Here is a 22,649-nt window from a genome sequence, read left to right on the forward strand (position 1 = left end):
TGTCGTCATTTTAGAACCTACGATGACATGTCATCGTTTTAGAACCTAACATGTCATGTCGTCATTTTAGAAGCTACCATGTCATGGCGTCTTTTTAGAAGCTACCATATCATGCCGTCATTTTAGAAGCTACCATGTCATGTCATCATTTTAGAAGCTACCATGTCATGTCATCATTTTAGAAGATACCATGCCATGTCATTTTAGAAGCTACCATATCATGTCATTTAAGAAGCTACCATGTCATGTCATTATTTTAGAACCTACCATGTCATGTCATTTTAGAACCTACCATGTCATGTCGTCATATATGAACCTACCATATCATGTCATCTTTTTAAAACCTACCATGTCATGTCGTCATTTTAGAAGCTACCATGTCATATCGTCATTTTAGAAGCTACCATGTCACGTCATCTTTTTAGAAGCTACCATTCCATGTCGTCATTTTAGAACCTAATATGTCATATCGTCAATTTAGAAGCTACCATGTCATGTCATTTTAGAAGCTACCATGTCATGTCATCTTTTTAAAACCTACCATGTAACATTGTCATAGTAGAACCTACCATGTCATGTCGTCATTTTAGAAACTACCATGTCATATCATCAATTTAGAAGCTACCATGTCATGTCGTCATTTTAGAAGCTACCATATCATGTCATCCTTTTAAAACCTACCATGTCATGACATTATTTTAGAAGCTACCATGTCATATCATCATTTTAGAACCTGTCATGTCATGTTATCTTTTTAGAAGCTATCACGTCATGTCGTCATTTCAGAAGCTACCATATCATGTCATCTTTTTAGAAGCTATCATGTCATGTCGTCATTTCAGAAGCTACCATATCATGTCATCTTTTTAGAAGTTATCATGTCATGTCGTCATTTTAGAACCTACCATGTCATGTTATCTTTTTAGAAGCTATCATGTCATGTCGTCATTTCAGAAGCTACCATGTCACGTCATCTTTTTAGAAGCTATCATGTCATGTCGTCATTTCAGAAGCTACCATATCATGTCATCTTTTTAGAAGCTACCATGTCATGTTATCATTTGAGAACCTACCATGTCATGTCATCGTTTTAGAAGATGCCATGTCATGTCGTCATTTTAGAAGCTACCATGTCACGTCATTTTTTTAGAAGCTGCCATGTCATGTTGTCATTTTAGAACCTACCATGTCATGTCGTCATTTTAGAAGCTATCATGTCATGTCGTCATTTTAGAACCTACCGTGTCATGTCCTTTAAGAAGCTACCATGTCATGTCGTCATTTAAGAAGCTACCATATCATGTCATCTTTTTAGAAGCTATCATGTCATGTCGTCATTTTAGAACCTACCATGTCATGTTATCTTTATAGAAGCTATCATGTCATGTCGTCATTTCAGAAGCTACCATATCATGTCATCTTTTTAGAAGCTATCATGTCATGTCGTCATTTCAGAAGCTACCATATCATGTCATCTTTTTAGAAGCTACCATGTCATGTTATCATTTGAGAACCTACCATGTCATGTCATCGTTTTAGAAGATGCCATGTCATGTCGTCATTTTAGAAGCTACCATGTCACGTCATTTTTTTAGAAGCTGCCATGTCATGTTGTCATTTTAGAACCTACCATGTCATGTCGTCATTTTAGAAGCTATCATGTCATGTCGTCATTTAAGAAGCTACCATGCCATGTCGTCATTTTAGAACCTACCATATCATGTCATTATTTTAGAACCTACTGTGTCATGTCATCTTTGTAGAAGCTAATATGTCATCTCGTCATTTTAGAAGCTACCATGTCATGTCATCATTTTAGAAGCTACCATATCATGTCTTCATTTTAGAAGCTACCATGTCATGTCGTATTCTTTTTAGAAGCTACCACGTCATGTCATTTTAGAAGCCACCATGTCATGTCGTCATTTTAGAAGCTACCATATCATGTCGTCGTTTTAGAACCTACCATGTCATGTCGTCATTTTAGAAGCTACCAGATCATGTCATCTTTACAATAGTTAGAAATTACAATAGTTAATTTGTCATGCCGTGACATATTAACAATAGTAATGTGAAGAATCGGGTGTTGATTGACTGGTTCCAGAAATAGAAATAAAAATAGATCCTTTTTGTTCACCCGTTGAACATCGACCACTGACTGTTGTTCCTTGTTTCATTGGTAATTCTTGTTTTGCAAATACCAAACACTGACTGGTTTTATTGTGTCGTCAGATCTAGTTATATGCGACTGTTACGTGATTTTAGCATGGTTATGATAAACAGTTGAATTTACGAAAGCAGTTTATGGACATATTTAGATCATGCATGTTTTGGACATTTTTGGACATATTCAAAATGTGATTTGATTTGGCTTCTCCCAACCATCCGTATAGCTTACTTTACTCACTTATTTATTTATTGTCGATCTGATTGTGAAACACACAACGTATCTCTGTAATTTTCCATCTCTTTCTGAGCTTTAAAGCGGAGACGATTGCACATTTCTTGCTGTTCGTCACCACTCGCATGTTTCTGAATCCTACAACATTCGGCTTGTCCCGAAATGGGACGAGTTGGTCATGAATGCTTTCTCACAACCCGACATTCAGCCTGTCCCGGAAGGACCGGAGTAATCCTGAACGATGCATTGTAGTGTGACGAAGCTGTGGTCACTTTGACTCGCCGTCGTAAATGCAAATATGACAATCTTTTTCTTATTTAGACTATGATATGCCGTTTTAGTAAAGGAATCTGATTCGCTTTATTCCTCACGAGTAACCAATAGGGTGGGCCTTCTTTCAGGCGTGTTGACGGACCAAACGTCATAATCGAAGCGATTCTCGACATGTAACCCGCATATCCTGATACTACCAAGGGACATAATCTATCCAATAACAATTATTCCGAGGTAAAACTTAATCGAGACTACATCGCAATTAAACAAGGTTCACCAAGTCGGGATAGTTGAAAAATATATTTAATAATTCAAGCATCGCAAAAACAAAAAAGCACTTGTGTGTATTAGAATGCGTACGAGGTGCATACTTCTCCCACAGAAAACTTGGTCACAAAGCACCATGTTTAGCTCAGACCCTGACGGCTTTATTTACCCTGTCTTCACTGTGTAATGATTGTTATTTATTTATTGTTGTTTATTGTTACTGCATTAAAGGACTGGAACGCCTGGTAGCCATGTACCACGTTGGTGAAACCCGTTCTGACAAGCCAAGGATCGTAATCGTGGAGAATCACAGTATCCTGGCAGGGCTAATGGGTGCAACTCTTCACGGCGATTTTCTGTACCTTGGACAACTGGTTTGTCTGTGTCCCTTGCCTTGGGAAGATGACATTCATCCAGTACTAAGTGATCACAAATATACCCCTTCTTTATCAAACGAATGTAAAAGTTCTTTGTAAGGTGCTAATTAAGGAAATGCGCACAAGAATATATCCAAAGTAACTTAAATTTCTACACCGACACCCTGTCTCCGTGAACACATTGCAGGTGGAGAGATGAAGCATGAGCTGGAGAGGACAGCTTAACACGGTTGCCACGGAGGTCAAAAGTCCAAGTTGTGTCCAGCGGCAAATACACGACAAAATGTAATGTCATCAGACAGACCACATACCGACTGTATATCAGATTTCAGAACATGACATGCTGCAACCTCTGGTTAATGGGGACAAGATAATATTTTCAGCATTGGCCAACCGGGAACATTGTGTGAGAAATGGCTAAAAATTATCGCCAAGCTTCAATGTTTTCTAAGACACACAGCACAAAATATCGATTTTCTTATCAAAGTATTAAGATGTGTCCCTTTAGTTCCGTCGTCAGGTATTGAGGGTTGTAATAACTTCTCAGAAGTGATATTCAATATTGGTAAATCTTTCAAGCACCATGACTTTCCCTTGCTTCTTTGTTGAGTACAAAATAATATTACGCCAGCCATTGTTCATAACATTGTTAACGTGACGACCACAGTGGGTAATATGTAAAACGACCTGCTGGGCGCGTAGTGTTTTCCTACTAATTGTTCATTAAGAAATGTTGAAGCATGTCCCTGGTTCTTGTCAATGCAAGTTGGACGAATGTAACACGATGTTTATCAATTGCAAAACGTTCGCCTGAATTAAATGGATGAGTACATATATTTTCACAATATTTAAGTTTTGACAAGCCGCGTCAGATTTTTGTCGGGATGTCAAAATGGCGGAGGTCGTAGGCGTGGATTATAACGGCTTGAATGTACTGTGTGCGACTATGGTGGAAATGCATTAAGCATTGAATTCATAATAATGGCATGCTTCGGTGTGAGAGCATCTCTAACTGCAGTCACAGCGGCTGGATGGACAATATGGGGGATTGTGAGCGCAGTTCGTCTTACACCAGTTTGTCATTGCAATCTGTCCTGTCCACTCTCCTATTGCTCGGCAGTTGTCGTAGTTGGTAGTTGGAGCCATCGTTGATGCTCCACAGAGGCAATGAGAAGCCGGGCAGTTCCCGAGGGCGCAGTTTGTCTTACACCAGTTTGTCACTCCAATCTGTCCTGTCCACTCTCCTATTGCTCGGCAGTTGTCGTAGTTGGAAGTTGGAGCCATCGTTGATGCTCCACAGAGGCAATGAGAAGCCGGGCAGTTCCCGAGGGCGCAGTTTGTCTTACACCAGTTTGTCATTCCAATCTGTCCTGTCCACTCTCCTATTGCTCGGCAACTGTCGTAGTTGGAAGTTGGAGCCATCGTTGATGCTCCACAGAGGCAATGAGAAGCCGGGCAGTTCCCGAGGGCGCAGTTTGTCTTACACCAGTTTGTCATTCCAATCTGTCCTGTCCACTCTCCTATTGCTCGGCAACTGTCGTAGTTGACGTTGCTGGGAGAAGTTGTTGGTGCCAATGTTGCTGGAGCTGCAGTCGATGGTTGAAGCGTGGCAGCTGGCGTCGGAACGGGAGTAGTATGTGGGGTCTGGTTGGGGGTCGAAGTTTGGAAAGGGCCCGGAGTCTGCGTCTGAGGTTGCCCGCTGTTGGAAGTTGGAGCCAACGTTGATGCTCCACAGAGGCAATGAGAAGGCGGGCAGTTCCCGAGGGCGCAGTTTGTCTTACACCAGTTTGTCACTCCAATCTGTCCTGTCCACTCTCCTATTGCTCGGCAGTTGTCGTAGTTGGAAGTTGGAGCCATCGTTGATGCTCCACAGAGGCAATGAGAAGCCGGGCAGTTCCCGAGGGCGCAGTTTGTCTTACACCAGTTTGTCACTCCAATCTGTCCTGTCCACTCTCCTATTGCTCGGCAACTGTCGTAGTTGGAAGTTGGAGCCATCGTTGATGCTCCACAGAGGCAATGAGAAGCCGGGCAGTTCCCGAGGGCGCAGTTTGTCTTACACCAGTTTGTCATTCCAATCTGTCCTGTCCACTCTCCTATTGCTCGGCAACTGTCGTAGTTGGAAGTTGGAGCCATCGTTGATGCTCCACAGAGGCAATGAGAAGCCGGGCAGTTCCCGAGGGCGCAGTTTGTCTTACACCAGTTTGTCACTCCAATCTGTCCTGTCCACTCTCCTATCGCTCGGCAGTTGTCGTAGTTGACGTTGCTGGGAGAAGATGTTGGTGCCAATGTTGCTGGTGCTGAAGTCGATGGTTGAAGTGTGGCAGCTGGCGTCGGAACGGGAGTTGTACGTGGGGTCGGGTTGGGGGTCGAAGTTCGGAAAGGGCCCGGGGTCGAAGTTTGGAAAGGGTCCGGAGTCTGCGTCTGAGGTTGCCCGCTTTGTGTTATTTCAATGTCGGCACAGTTGACGAAGTGTTCTTGAGGACCCTTGCCTAAACCACAGTCTGAACCTTCACATCCCCAGTTGTTGCCTAGCAACGAAAAAAAGAAAGTATTAAATAGAAACACGAAATGGCATTTATCTTGAGAGCACTCAGTACAGTCATGAGGGAAAGTAAGAACCACGTATGTTTTAGCTTTGTCTGTTAATATCAACCACTATACAGTCATATCAATATTTCTAAGTATAACTCGGTTTTAGGAAGGTAAAGCTGTCATATTTCAAAGCGGACTTTCCGTTTTGAAACAGAGGTATTTTATCCCAAATAGATTAATTTGTTTTAAACCACATAGTATAATTATTACACTGGATCCAACACCAATATCGTCACACCAGTGCACGAATGTATCAAGCAGTGCAGTATATGCCTTAAATATCGACTGTTTTCCTGCACTATCTGCGCTGCGGCATATTCTTGATATGAGAGAAAGGTATTGATATTCAATGTCATTGTACTTTGCGAATAAAAACTTATAATTGGAACTTCCTTCTTAGCGATAAATACCAACCTTTAGGTCATGTCACTTTGTAAGGGTAGACGAACACGAACAATGGTCTCAAGAATCTGTTTCCTATGACAATAAATGTCCTGGTGATATTTTTACAATATACTCATTTACTTGTGTCTTTGAGAGACAGAGGAAGTCAAACGTCACGACTTTCACAGTCCTCGCAATACATCCCCCCTGATCACCCGGTAGGCGATACACATGGGTGGGTTGCGATCAGGCTGTGCAACGGGTCGGAATGTTGAAAGGGGAACGATTATGACATGTTTGCGTCACATGTACTGGTACCCAGTCGAGTGAGAAGGCAACTATTATTTGTTCAGGAATGAGGAAGACGGTGAAGTCAAATACCAGTAATTAGAGCAGCTGATAAACCATCAACCTTCAAGCAGTTTATCACGACTCAGTTTGAAGTTGAACATCTGTTAGTAATACAAATTATGTAGATAATTGGTTCGTCTGCATTTTCAGTCTTGAAGCCTGTTTACGACATTTATTTTGTTTAATATAATCCCTACAAAACCTCATTCAATTATGCTTGCCTCATTCAATTATGACGTCATTGTATTGTGTACGCAGAATTCCCCAAAGATCCGTGCAGCAATTTCTAGTTCCCGATCTGTAGCGTTTTCAGTCTTGAAACCTTTTTACGACATTAATTTTGTTTAATTTAAACCCCACAAAACCTCATTCAATAATGCTCATTGTATTGTGTATGCAGAATTCCCCGTAGATCCCGATGATGCAGCAATGTCCAGTTCCCGATCTGTAGCGTAACGAAACTTTTTAATTTATAATTATGAAAATGATAGAACATGCCCATGTGTCAATGATAGTATCCCCGGTGTGATTTGGCAACATTTACATAAAAATACGAGCTGCTGAAACTGCATCAATATGAGTTGAAAACATTCACTGATGCGATTTTTATATGGTTACATGCTGCCCAGCGCCGATTAAGTGAGTTTCTCCTGGTGGCCACGCCCGAAAACAGAAGTACTCCCCATCGTTCTTAAAAGAAGAGGGTCGGTCGGGTAGCCTACTGGTGAAAGCGTTCGCTCGTCACGCCGAAGACCCGGGCTCGATTCCACGACATGGGTATAATGTGTGAAGCCCATTTCTGGTGTCCCTCGCCGTGATATTGCTGGAATATTGCTAAAAGCGGCGTTAAATAATACTCACTCCCTCTTAAAGGAAGTTGTTAAACCTAACATATTCGATACCTAACGACACTATGACAATCACGTTTTGATTTCGCATTTCTTTGCATTTCTTATCATTATTATCTCAGTGGTCGGGCAAACACAAACCGGCATTAGTACGGACTAGTACAAGCAGCCACATGCACGCATGCAAGAGACATCCACGCACGCACGCACGCACACACGCACGCACGCACGCACGCACGCACGCACACACGCACACAAACACACACATGCACGTGTCTATGTAAGTGCAGTAATCTCGAATGCGACGTTTTACCCCACCCTGCCTGTCCGAGATGGACGTACTGGACACAGATCGCCAGGCTATTCCTAAACTCTTTATTTGTCACTGAAAGAGACCAACCTGTCCGATACTTCCATTGAAAGATGCACTGGGAGCATGTGACGCCCTGAGGTAGTAGAACGTTCATCCGGAAGGTGCCGGTACCCGTGCCGAGCTGGTACTTGGTTGCCATCACCCCGTTAACCTCCACTTGTAGCAGGTGTTGATCCAGACAGGCCTGGGTCGCCGGTGTGTGGACATTGTTGTGTGGACACAGTCGGAACTCAAAGTAACCCTTGTGGTTGGAGGTGATGACCACCTCCACAGCCATCCGACCCCCCTCATTGTAGGTGTTACTTATAATGCCACTGGCGTACTTTCCCCCAGCCTCGTTCTCCTTGTCGGTGGCGTCCCAGGGGTCTCCGCATATGCCACACCTGCCACCGTTCCTGTTAAACTGTCTCTGGAAGTAAAAGGTTGATTAGGATGTAAAATGTTCGTATGATGGAAAACAAACATTTCTTTAAAGATTGTTTGATTGTTTGTTGTTTAACGCCAAACTCAGCAATTTCCAGCTATATGACGGCGTTCTGTAATTAATCGAGCCTGGAGCAGACATTCCAGTGATTGATATCATGAGCACCGATCCACGCAATTGGGATACGATGACATGCATCAACAAAGTCACCCGTTCCCGTTAGTCACCTCTCACGTTCCTTTAATGAACTCTACACCTCGTTGTTGTTGTTGTTGTTGTTGTTGTTGTTGTTGTTGCCATCATGTGCACTTCTTTTTGTTTCATTTTCAGTAAGAACTCAAAGCATCTTGTTCTGAATCTCAGGCCATGGACCAGAGAATCCAGTGATTGACATCATGAGCATCGATCCACGCAATTGGAATACGATGACATGCATAAACCAAATCAGCGAGCCTGACCACCCGATCCCGTTAGTCGCCTCTAATGACAAGCATAGTGGCCTTTTACGGCAAGCATGGGTCGCTGAAGACCTCTTCAAACCCGGTTGACTTCATGCATTGAACCGCCTCCGTGGTCTTGTGGTAGAGCGTCCGCCCGGAGAAGGTCCGGTGTTCGATCCCCGACCGCGTCATACCAAGAGTCGTTAAAAGATGGTACTTGTTGTTAAGCTGTCTGGCGCTCGGCATTAAGGGGCTAAACAAGGACTGGTCGGATCGGAGTCAGTATACTGTGTCTGAGTGGGGTATTCATGTTAAACTGCGGCATGGTATCTCAGTGAGCTAGCACTATAAATAAGCATCAGTCCGGACTAGTACAAGCAGCCACACAAACACACACACGTACATGCACGTCGCTATATAAGTGCAATAACCTGGGACGCGACGTTAAACCCCATTTCACCTCACCTCACCTCCTGTGCATTGTATGCGACATGGGTAGCCCAGACGCCCAAGCGTAGCAGGACGTTGTGCAAAGTTGCGCCTCAAAGACATGCCAGAAACCTGTGTTCTCTCGGTTCTCTCCGTTTGATTCTTGGTTTGTCAGAACCTTTCCCGTACTCATGGGTTCCAACAAAGTGGTAAACGTCCTGCATCACCTCGGGCTTTCCTTCCACATTAAGCTGACACGCCGTGATATAACTGGAATACTGTGCAAAGGGCTGTTGAACCCAACTCACACTTTTGAGGTATTGTAATATTATTTATATCACACTGCTAGATTGACATACAAATAAAGTCGTGTTTAGGAGATCTGAATCTAAATTGCTGAGTATACCCCGAGGCTTTTCTTTTTGTCCGACATCATCAGACCCAGGTACGCTTGTAATTGGGGGAGAAACTGGTGATTTGATACCAGTCGTTTTATGTTACCAGTGTTGTTCATTAGTGTCTGGTCTTCATGGGGTAATTGAGTCGGATCTAATTGCAGCTCTGGCTCGTTTCTTTCAAGTCATTCAAAGTCAGTGATTCAACAATTTCAACTACTTACTTTGCAGTAAGAATTTAACTTCGCATTCAGTTAATAATGACTCTTATAAGCATGGCAAATGTTGCTTGATGGTATCCCCACCCGACAACTAACATTTGTTATCTAATCACCTGTCTGTTACGCGATTTTGATTGGACTATAGCCAAAATATAGCTCCATAATTCCAGCCTCGTTCGACAAGAGAGGACACTGACCTTTTATAGTCAGTTAACTCCCTTGCCTGGGGAAGATGCTACTGAACTGACAAAATATTCCGAAACTGATAACTAATGATGTTGATGATATTCAAATCAAACACACACAACTTTCACGCGCTCACTTACACATGGGACAAATAGCAGTGGCCTGTGTATACACTAGGAACAGCCACCAGACCGAGGGGGAAGCGAGAACTTCTCCAGGGACGGGTTTATTTTGAACGTGTGTCACAATCTTCACTAAAAAAACGATTCCGTGGTGTTGTCGATAGAGCCGCTGCCCGGAGAGCGGAAGGTCGGCTGCTTTAATCCAAAATACGTTAAAAGGGTGGTACTTGTTGTTACCCTGTATTGTTCTCGTTATTAAGAGGCTGGATCAAGGACTTGTCGGCTAGGAGTCAGTATACTGTGTCTGCGTGTTAAACTGCGGCATGGTATCTCAGTGGGCTAGCACTACATAACCGGACAAGTTCAAGCAGCCACACGCACACACAACACGTCGCTATATAAGTGCAATAATCTTGAAGGCGACGTTTAAACATATTTCATCTCACCTCGCCTCACCCCACCCTATTCATTGAAAGAATGCTGATTTCACGTTAACTCATTCTATCAAATATATATTCACGTCTTCTGCATCTGCGTGGGAAGATAGAAAATACGCGAAACATGACCTAACGCCTTCGTGGCGTCTTATGTGCCTGTATTCTGAATATATTAATACACTCGGATATTTATACACTCAAGTGAGTGAGTGACTATCGGGAAACAAATCATCTCATGACTTAGGTCACCAGGAATGGGCCTTACACATTGTAACCACGTGGGGAGTCGAACCCGACCCACACTTGAACCGTGACTCCTGTATACCAGTAGGAAACACTTCTGAATTGAGTATAATGATTATATGATTTACCTCCACACTTGTCAATACAATAAAACATCGGAGTGTTACAAGGGTTATAAAAACGTTTCTTAGTGAGAATACATTTTATTTAATCCACAGTACCAACCCATAAAGGTGAGATTGATGAATCTTCCTATTCCCAACAATGTTGAACTACTGCGTGCTACGTGAACCAATAACCGAGATTTGCCTTATGTTGAAACCGTATACAGATGGGATCTTTGTGTCATGCTAACTTCCGCGAAAACTTGTCTCAGGCGAGGCGCATTTGAGCGGCTACAGGAAGTGAATCAGAGCAATATGAGGAAACAATACAGTTGGTGAAGGTTAGTCATATGGAAATAATACTATCCCCGTCCCGAAGTTCAAAATGTGCAATCGTAAGTTAGAACTGTGCTTTTTACAGCAATATGAGGAAAAAGTAATGAAATGATAAATTCGAATGTTCCTCCTGGGAATTTGAAGACATGCAGAACTTTGTGCGTGCGTGCGTGCATAATATTTTGTCTGCTTGTACAAGTCCAGAATCATGCCGGCTTTATGGTGCTAGCCCACTGAGATACCACAGTTGTTTAACATGGATAGTCCACACAGACACAGTATACCGTCTCCAAGCCGACCAGTCCCTTAGTGCCGAGCACCAGGCACGGTAACAAGGAGTTTTGTTTGTTGCAATATTCCGGCTCTGTGACCGCGGTCTGTAAATATTCCATCCTGGACCAGACAATCCAGTGATTGATATCATGAGCATCTATCTACACAATTAGGACACGATGACATACATCAACCAAGTCAGCGAGCCTGACCACCCGATCCCGTTAGACGCCACTTACGACAAGCATAGTCGCCTTTTACGGCAAGCATGGGTTGCTGAAAACCTATCCTCACCCGAATCTTCATGGGTAGATAACAACAAGTATCATCTTTTCACGTCTTTTCTTATGACTCGAGCAGGGATAACCACCAAACTTGTGTTCCCCGGGCAGACCACGAAGAAATCTTGTGATATTTACGTTTAAGAACGTTAGAGTAGAATGAAAGTATTTGTTGTGTGAATGGCCCGGTAATCTGACCTGCATCGGTTCAAAGCATCACCCAATTCAAGTTACACCCTTACCGCGAGATAAACACGTGACAATACAAACGATTTGAACTACTATGGCAGTAGTGCTATAAGTCGCTTATATCAAATATAGTGAGGTATAAAGACATATATGTCGTGGTCCCTGGCGGAGAGTGTTTGCTCAAGGGAATGGGGTCAGCGATGGGTGAAGATTAGCGTGCTGCCTTTTTCCATACACCCTGATAATCCCCCAAACTCCTCAAAAGTCACGTGCAGAGGTCATCTGGTGGCCGAGAGAGTGACCAGAGTGTAAGATATAAACTTGCATTGAGAAATATTTCCAGAAATAAAAAGGCAAGAACGTCCGTTAATCCCAATCCCAATCCCATCAACATTACCCAGAATTCCTTTCGTTGTATAACAGAAGATGCACGTGCACTTCCTTACCTTATTTTAAAGTTTCTCCTCTTTCGACCAGAACATTATATCTCCGCCCAAACACACTTATTAATCATTTTGTATTTTCTGTTTCTAAATCAACGGTGTCAAACAATATCATCTTTATCATATGCACTTTCATCGTGCTTATACGCGTTATATACTTTGTGATTAAATACTGTATATATCTGAAATTATGTGAACTGCAAATATACTTTATGCCAGAACTGCCTCAATGGCACAACGAGGAGTGAGATCGAGCACATATCGAAACAATATAATCAAGAAAATAGTTGTCTTTTCTTGTCCAATAACATGTTTATCAGAAAAGACACAACGCGGCTGTATTTTATTTTTTTAATAAACTTGTTGAAAGTGTATTTTGACAGACATGGTGAGGTGAGGCGAAGCGATGAGAGATCACTGAACTTATGTAACAACTTGTATGCATGTGCGTGCGTGTGCGTGCGTGTGCGTGCGTGCGTGTCTGCTTATGCCTATTTTCTCTTGCTAGCCCACTGAGATGCCATTTTGTAGTTTTAACATGGATACCCCCATGAATCCGAGCTTACCAGTCCTTGTTTTAGCCCCTTTATGCAGAGCGTCAGGCTTCTGTCTTTTAACATGAGTGAGAGAGTGAGAGTGAGTGAGTAAGCTTTACTTACTATTTTTGTCAGTGAGATTAACTATAGTAAAATGATTGAATCGGGTGTTCATTGTATGACAGATTGACAATAGTAATATGAACGAATCGGGTGTTCATTGCATGACAGATTGACAATAGTAATATGAACGAATCGGGTGTTCATTGTATGACAGATTGACTATAGTAATATGAACGAATCGGGTGTTCATGGCATGACAGATTGACTATAGTAATATTGAAGAATCGGGTGTTCATTGTATGACAGATTGACTATAGTAATATGAACGAATCGGGTGTTCATGGCATGACAGATTGACTATAGTAATATGAACGAATCGGGTGTTCATTGCATGACAGATTGACTATAGTAATATTGAAGAATCGGGTGTTCATTGTATGACAGATTGACTATAGTAATATGAACGAATCGGGTGTTCATTGCATGACAGATTGACTATAGTAATATGCAAGAATCGGGTGTTCATTGTATGACAGATTGGCGATAGTAATATGCAAGAATCGGGTGTTCATTGTATGACAGATTGGCGATAGTAATATGCAAGAATCGGGTGTTCATGGCATGACAGATTGACTATAGTAATATGCAAGAATCGGGTGTTCATGGCATGACAGATTGGCGATAGTAATATGCAAGAATCGGGTGTTCATGGCATGACAGATTGACTATAGTAATATGCAAGAATCGGGTGTTCATGGCATGACAGATTGACTATAGTAATATGCAAGAATCGGGTGTTCATGGCATGACAGATTGACTATAGTAATATGCAAGAATCGGGTGTTCATGGCATGACAGATTGACTATAGTAATATGCAAGAATCGGGTGTTCATGGCATGACAGATTGACTATAGTAATATGCAAGAATCGGGTGTTCATGGCATGACAGATTGACTATAGTAATATGCAAGAATCGGGTGTTCATGGCATGACAGATTGACTATAGTAATATGCAAGAATCGGGTGTTCATGGCATGACAGATTGACTATAGTAATATGCAAGAATCGGGTGTTCATTGTATGACAGATTGGCGATAGTAATATGCAAGAATCGGGTGTTCATTGTATGACAGATTGGCGATAGTAATATGCAAGAATCGGGTGTTCATGGCATGACAGATTGACTATAGTAATATGCAAGAATCGGGTGTTCATGGCATGACAGATTGGCGATAGTAATATGCAAGAATCGGGTGTTCATGGCATGACAGATTGACTATAGTAATATGCAAGAATCGGGTGTTCATGGCATGACAGATTGACTATAGTAATATGCAAGAATCGGGTGTTCATGGCATGACAGATTGACTATAGCAATATGCAAGAATCGGGTGTTCATGGCATGACAGATTGACTATAGTAATATGCAAGAATCGGGTGTTCATGGCATGACAGATTGACTATAGTAATATGCAAGAATCGGGTGTTCATGGCATGACAGATTGACTATAGTAATATGCAAGAATCGGGTGTTCATGGCATGACAGATTGACTATAGTAATATGCAAGAATCGGGTGTTCATGGCATGACAGATTGACTATAGTAATATGCAAGAATCGGGTGTTCATGGCATGACAGATTGACTATAGTAATATGCAAGAATCGGGTGTTCATTGTATGACAGATTGGCGATAGTAATATGCAAGAATCGGGTGTTCATTGTATGACAGATTGACGATAGTAATATGCATGAATCGGGTGTTCATGGCATGACAGATTGACTATAGTAATATGCAAGAATCGGGTGTTCATGGCATGACAGATTGGCGATAGTAATATGCAAGAATCGGGTGTTCATGGCATGACAGATTGACTATAGTAATATGCAAGAATCGGGTGTTCATGGCATGACAGATTGACTATAGTAATATGCAAGAATCGGGTGTTCATGGCATGACAGATTGACTATAGTAATATGCAAGAATCGGGTGTTCATGGCATGACAGATTGACTATAGTAATATGCAAGAATCGGGTGTTCATGGCATGACAGATTGACTATAGTAATATGCAAGAATCGGGTGTTCATTGTATGACAGATTGGCGATAGTAATATGCAAGAATCGGGTGTTCATGGCATGACAGATTGACTATAGTAATATGCAAGAATCGGGTGTTCATGGCATGACAGATTGGCGATAGTAATATGCAAGAATCGGGTGTTCATGGCATGACAGATTGACAATAGTAATATGCAAGAATCGGGTGTTCATGGCATGACAGATTGACTATAGTAATATGCAAGAATCGGGTGTTCATGGCATGACAGATTGACTATAGTAATATGCAAGAATCGGGTGTTCATGGCATGACAGATTGACTATAGTAATATGCAAGAATCGGGTGTTCATGGCATGACAGATTGACTATAGTAATATGCAAGAATCGGGTGTTCATGGCATGACAGATTGACTATAGTAATATGCAAGAATCGGGTGTTCATTGTATGACAGATTGACTATAGTAATATGCAAGAATCGGGTGTTCATTGTATGACAGATTGGCGATAGTAATATTGAAGAATCGGGTGTTCATGGCATGACAGATTGGCGATAGTAATATGCAAGAATCGGGTGTTCATGGCATGACAGATTGACTATAGTAATATGAAATAATTGGTGTTCTTGTCTATACCTTTAAGTGGTAAAGCATGAAAACAAAATAATTCACTGGATAAAAGGGGGCGGAACTGAGAAGATTTTACGGAAACGTAATCTCTGCCAGACACACATGGGTACATGAGCACTGATGTAGAACTGCATCAGTGTGATCTGCAGCAGGCGACTGCGCGATGTCTCCGTCTGCCCTTGCCTCCCGAAGCACTGGCATTAACTGAGTGTAAACTGGACTTTTATAGTCACTTAACGCCCTTGACTCGGGAAGATGGGGTCTGCATGTCGACAACTCTATACTGGCAGCTGGTGCCTTGACCTTGGCACACGAATGTCCTTTTTAGCCCTGTGCGTTTTATGTAAAGATTGTCCTTTCATATTATGTAGAAAATGCAATTATCTTTTCTTTCTTTTTTTGGCAAAAGATGAAAGGGTATGAAAAATAAATGATGTCCTCGGGGGAACATAGTGACCCAAAAGATTATTTTGAGCGCATTTGGAAATTTGGAGCTGCCAGAAAAAAAAGATTGAAAGAGATGGGACAGAAAGAAGATGTTTTACATGTCAATTTATGTATGTTTTATCTCACAAAAACACTGCAGCCAATAATGTGCCAAGTGATAGATAAAGTCGTGCATTACATAGCATGAGAAAGAGTACGTTGTGGTAAATAACCGCGGGTAGTCTCACGTAAATACCGTCTCATACGAATATTGGCCATGCTACGTCTATCATTGAGTTAAACATTTACGGCACTGAAATTGAAATTATACAGTATGTTCAATATATTTGTATGTAAAATACACCAGTAACGCAAGAATGCCGTAAATGTAAATGTTAACAGTTGAAATGTCTCAGCATAAAATACTCCCCAGTCCATCATTATTCACGATTCGCTTTTTGTACTTTATTTATTAGAACATGCACATATAATACATGGTTGTTTCAACGCTCTGATTTTGATGTAAAACAATAGCATTCCCTGTAATTATCACAGCTTAGTTACATTCTAGATTTCCCGCCCTTCACATAAATTTATACTTTCTATTACATGTAGTTAAAATCTCTATTACATGTAGTTTATTAACTACTGTGTTATTTTATAAATATATCATACATCATTGTATACCAAAAATGTTAATTCATCATATGTATATATGTGAGTGTATGTAGGTACATGTGTTTGTGTGTTATACTGTATATATATGAATATGTGTGTGTTATTATATTTTCTCATTACTTGTGATTCCTATGCGCTGTACATTTATTCTGCACCACAGAATTCACATATCACAATGTAACGAAATGTATATAGGCGAAGGCCTCGTTAGTGTGTCACTTGTTCCTAATCCATTTGATTTTCCGCAGTAAGATATGTTGAAATCAAATTTATTAGAACAATCCTGTTAAGAAACATTCAAACCAATCGCTATCTATTCATATATGGTTGTCAATTATATTTAATGTAACAAGTCATTGACTGCATCTATCTTGTATTGTAATATTGTTTGAATATCTCTTTATGTACGAAATTTCACTCTGCCACGAATAAAGACTTAAAGGGACTCAACAGCCTTCTTTCTGTTTAAAGGTGATAGCCGAGTAATCAGCTCCTCCAAGTTAATTCCCCACTATATTGGTCATTGTGGCGTAGCAAACGGGACCTCGCCCAGAGATAGGCAAAACGGTTCCGAATAACAAGCTACGTCAGTTGGTGGAGAATCCGGGTAATAAAAAGTCATCTCTTCGAAGTGTTTAGATACACAACCATTGGACAATACAGTGGGTTATCGCAGCTTCCTAACAGGTGGTTGTCACTGTGTTTGCTGAAACTCGAACTTCAAGATCATGACAAATCTTATTTGCAGAAATAGAACTTTTAATACTGACAAGAATGACAACAAACATTTTCGATTCAGTAATTACTGACATGTCACAAATCTCAATTTCACTTGTGATTCTTTTGACTATAAAAAGGAAACACTTGAATAGGAATGCATAGATGGATTAGGACTGCTTTTCCTATTTATTCAGTAAAATTAGTCGTGATATTAAAGGTTTGACACATGGCTTGAATGACATCCGACATAAATTCCAAGTTTGACGGCAGAAAAATCATGATAACCCCTCTTTTGTCAACTTTGCATTACAAAATTATATTCGAAAAATACTTCATCCGAACCTTCGCGCATGTCTTTTACCTGCACCAGAAACAGCAAAACAACCTAAGCTACCAGTAATAGCCACAGGTGAGGTGAGGTGAGGTGAGGTGAGGTGAGGTGAGGTGAGGTGAGGTGAGGTGAAGTGAAATGGGGTTTATTTATGGGGTCCTAGTACTATCTTTTAGTATGATGCTGCCGGGTATCGAACCCCGGACCTTCCGCTCTCCGGGCAGACGCTCTACCATTTGACCACAGAGGCGGTCTATTAGCGTCAGCGTAATCTCACAACCACTCGTGTTGGTTTACGAAACAACATGATAACCCACGATAAGCCCAAAAAGATTTAAGTAATGATGATATGTTTTACAACCTATGGTCAGAAGTGCAGGTCTCAGACGTTTACCACTTCGGTGAAACTCACGAGCACGGGCATGGTGCTGATAAACCTAGAAACATAATTGGGGCGAACCGGGATTCGAACCCACAATCACAGGTTTCTGGCGTGTCCAAGGGACGCAACTCCGCACAGCGAATCGAGACCTTCAAATGTGTGTTTGGCAAAAGAAAGTATACGCTTGAAAACTGGATTTGACCAAAAAATTGCAAACATTATGAAAACTTTCTAAAGCTGAAAACAGTCACCGATCTTCTACAAACATGAAGGCATTAATCCGCATTAAATACATCACCGTCGTTTTTGTTCGTTTCATTATAAATCACCACCAAACATGGGTGTACACTATTATTTTCCCGGCAGTTTATTTTGTGGTTCGTGTTCGTGTGGATTCCGACGCTCTATGCGCTACTGCTCTCACCTTTCGTCAAATGTATACAACTCTCACTGTGTGTGTGCACGAGCGTGCGTGCGTGGGTGGGTTGATACAGCACTGAACAGTCGTACTTCGACAATTAAAAATAGATAGAAAACAGCTGTTCGAATGAGCTGGGGTTAGCTGGCGCTATGTAACGTAACTTCCACTGAAGCGTCCGGCTTTTTGCCTTGATGTGGGGTATAAGGGATTTATTCAGCCTCTTAGAAATCCACGTGCAGCCTGACCTTTTCGTGGCGGGGTGTAAGAAATCTCTCTCTCTCTCTCTCTTCTCTCTCTCTCTCTCTCTCTCTCAATCTGAAGTGAAGCACAGTGACATCCCTCCACCCTCCACCACCCCCCACCCCTCTGTGTAGGTTAATACGGCACTAAATACTCGTACTTAGACATCTACACGGCAACCATCACACAGAGTAGCCTAGATCCCAAATGGTAAAGTGATGCCTCGGAAGCCCGGATTGTTACCACATATGGTTAGAATGTGTACATCTTATCGCTTGTGTCTCCTGTGGTTATCACTCACTCAATCCAGTAAAAGAAGAACTCCGTTTCCCCTCACTCACCCGGCCACAAACACACTCACTCACTCATTCACCAGTCTATTCAGTCACTCAAAGCAACCCTCTTCCAAGATACTGAGAGTAACCTTTTCATCAATACGCTTCTCACTAATGCGCACATATTCCAGGTCACAGTGACCGTGTGAGGGCAACAAGGACAACAATCAACTCCCGCGAGATTACAGATCTAAACCGATCAACTCGACACGCACGTCTACCTGATGTAACAGTACGCCTGAGTGAACTGTTTGGGGTTTTCAGGTCATGAGACCCAAGATGTTATCGACGAAAACCTTACATTGCATTCAAGAATAAAACAAACACTCACAGAGAATGATTGACAGATATCTTCGTACCCGAAGTTTAGACAGTTGTTTTTGTTATATACTTTCGATACTTTAAAGTTTACACTCTTTCTTTCATGCTGATTGGCTGAATAGATAGTCACGTGATCTGATATCTGATATCATGCCATCTGACGTTCTTTATTGTCAACGTTGACCTGTAGCAGTTAAGTGTTTTTTTTGTGCACTGACGTTTTTAAGTACACATTGCCCTTTCTTTACATATGACGTCTTTTGTTTGCGAGTTTTTCATTGGCAGTGTTTTGTATTTTGAATTCATTATTCGTATGTACATAATGACCTTTATTTTTAACATTCATTCTTTTTCATAACGTTTGACTATAATATCTTCGTATTTTTTTACTCGTCAGATTAAAAGCAATATGTCGTCTGTAAGTGACAAAACACGTTTCGCCGATATTTCTTTCATAAAAATGAAAATATACACTTTATAAAATAAAATTTCGATATAACAAAAAAAAATCGATTATTCTTGGCGAGGTCATTATACGAAAACATAGACAACCTCAGGGGTTGGGTCCTCGGGGCCCTGTTATTGAAAAAAGACCTTGCTATGATTAATTATTTGTATAATGTATAGATTCCCTGTTTGCCCGTTATTTATGATCAGTTTCTAGCCACATGCTGCTCAGGCCATTTTCTCTGTGTCAAACCGGTGGCCCAGTCGTCTAAGGCGCTGCGATTCGCTGTGCGAATTGTGGGTTCGAATCCCGGTTTGCCCCGATTAAGTTTCTAGGCTTGTCAGCACCTTACCCGTGCTCGTGCGTTTCACCGAAGTGGTAAATGACCTGCATCATTTCGTGCTTTCCTCCCACATTAAGCTGACACGCCGTGATATGACTGGAATAACTGTTTGTTTGTGTCACTCACTAAGTTAAAACCACATCTGTTACGTCATTACATTCTATTGTTTAAACTATGTCCAAATACAGATGTTACAGAATGTAAAACAGTTATATAACTTTTGGAAGTGTCTGCATCATGCAAATAAGTTCTGATGTGAGTGTGAGTGAGTGAGTGAGTGAGTGAGTTGGGTTTAACGCCGCTTTTGACAGTATTCCAGTTATATCACGGCGTGTCAGCTTAATGTGGGAGAAAAGTTCAGATGTGAGTGAAGTACATACATGTACGTGTATTCTCCATTTGAAACTTGTAGCATATGTCAGTTTATTACTATACAGTAAACTACGTTTATAACGAACACGCTTATGACGAACTTCGGATATAACGAACTGGTTTTTTTGGTCCAAGCCATTTGCTGTATATATGGTGCATATATGTTTATAACGAACTACGGTTACAACGGACTAAAATTAGTGGTCCCTTTGAGTTCGTTATAAAAGTAGTTAACTGTATATCCTACAAAAAACCGTATGTGTATGAGGGGAGCAATATTGTAATTTGAACTGTATATTTATTTACTGATATGCTGTAAAGCTTGAGGTAATTGTAGAATTGAATTGAAATGTTTGTATAATAAGTAAAAGCTTAGAAAATATTGTTATGTTTTATGAAAGCTTTTCTACCAGTAGCATATCGCATACTGTAAACTAAGGTATTGACAGTTTATGAATAGGTACTTGTATGTAATAACATTGATATACAAAGTCTTAAAATCAATTTTGATAAAATTATCGCGAGGAATCAACAACGGAACCTCGTTTATCTGGAGGACGCCCATTGGAATCGTCCGGATTCACAAATATCCAGATGATCGGGTGTCACAATATAGCGTCGCATCGGCAGTGTTGAAACCACATAGCGAACTCGATTATCGACTCGTGGGTATATAATGAAGATCTCCCGGAATACAGGCTTTCCGGATTAACGGGGTGTTCACTGTATACAACTTAAGAGCGACTCCGTACATACCGTGGGACCGCCACACCGCAAACCATTGTCGTTGTAATTCGCAGGGACGGCGAACCCTCCACGCCACATACTTGAACGTTGAAGGGGGACGGAGAGATATCCATGGGGGGTGACGCTCCCCAGTAGGCCGCACAGCAGAAGGCAAGTCTTCAGCACCATGGTTGAGCTGATAAGGCGAACAGTCACCGCCCGGCGATTTCCTTCCTTGTATGACGCTTACAGACTACACAAGACTTCTACAACAGCACTGGCCTCTACACTAACTCTTGTGCACATATATATTGGACATATATATTATTCACGTGACTTTCGAAGTATCCAATGGATCCAATTAATGATTGTATGACGTATGACGTCATGCCCAATAACTGATAAAGGAGATAAGCGTCCGCAAGGCAGTTGACTCCCTTATATGTGTGACATACGTGAGTGGTTATGGCGACCACTGTACTGCGTGATATTCGCTGAGGCTTGGTGACTAAGGCAGTAATTTGATACGGGATCTGATCGTCGTTGTGTATTAGGGAGAACGGGACGGGTGTTGAGGCGGGTTGGGAGGTGGGCAGTCGTTGACGGGTATGCTAATCATCTTGCCTGTCCTGGGTGGCAAGAACAGAAGGAGGTTGGGATACAACGACACCGGTCAATACAATACTATTCATTCTACGTCTCCAGTGTGACAAACCGTGATGAATGTCCACGTAATTGTTGTGTAAGTGTAAATTGGTGGGTGAAGACAGCCGTTGGTATGAGGTAAACAAAAGCATGTTTCAAACACATTGTTGAGGCAGCTGTCACGTTGTCATGCCGTACATGGGTCTTAATATTTTAACACATATCGATTGGTTACTCCAGTGCTTGGCTGTTTTTCAGGTATGAATGTCAACCGCAATTCATTTTTTAATTGAGATAGTTGATCTAGCCTTGTCACCCAAATGTTCGGGTTTGATTCCCCACATGGTTTCAATGTTTGAGGCATCGCATCTGTTTTCAACGCATAACTCTCAGCATATATGACTCAACGTGACCTAAATCCTTCTGTGTAACGCGATAAACTGTCCCTCACTTACAAAAGGGGGCACGGGTTTCCAAGTCGTCTAAGGCGCCGCGAATCGCTGTGCAGAGTTGCGTTCCTTGGGCACGCCAGAAACCTATGATTGTTGGTTCGAATCCCGGTTTGCCCCGATTATGTTTCTAGG

General features: G+C 41.6%; 1 protein-coding gene across 1 annotated transcript; it reads right to left on the bottom strand.

Moving 5' to 3' along the window:
• Positions 1 to 2,964: 2,964 nt before the first annotated feature.
• On the bottom strand, positions 2,965 to 21,898 carry LOC139471710 (uncharacterized). The gene is made up of 3 exons (XM_071254179.1): positions 21,451 to 21,898; positions 7,894 to 8,275; positions 2,965 to 5,846 (listed from the first exon to the last, which is right to left on the bottom strand). Exons 1-3 carry the CDS (start codon positions 21,607 to 21,609, stop codon positions 4,327 to 4,329), a joined length of 2,061 nt encoding a protein of 686 aa, XP_071110280.1. The 5' UTR covers positions 21,610 to 21,898; the 3' UTR covers positions 2,965 to 4,326.
• Between the last annotated feature and the right edge of the window lie 751 nt (positions 21,899 to 22,649).

Source organism: Haliotis cracherodii, unplaced genomic scaffold (assembly GCF_022045235.1).
Source record: "Haliotis cracherodii isolate W230 unplaced genomic scaffold, xgHalCrac1.p SCAF_23, whole genome shotgun sequence".
Taxonomy (NCBI): Eukaryota; Metazoa; Mollusca; class Gastropoda; order Lepetellida; family Haliotidae; genus Haliotis; species Haliotis cracherodii.

Bases quoted from the DNA above. Each gene is read 5' to 3' on its own strand.
- LOC139471710 (XM_071254179.1), bottom strand. From the start codon at position 21,609: ATGGTGCTGAAGACTTGCCTTCTGCTGTGCGGCCTACTGGGGAGCGTC. The intron at 8,276-21,450 runs GTATGTACGGAG...TTTTACTTCCAG, and splicing joins TGCGGTGTGGCGGTCCCACG to AGACAGTTTAACAGGAACGG. The intron at 5,847-7,893 runs GTTGGTCTCTTT...TTTCGTTGCTAG, and splicing joins TCAATGGAAGTATCGGACAG to GCAACAACTGGGGATGTGAA.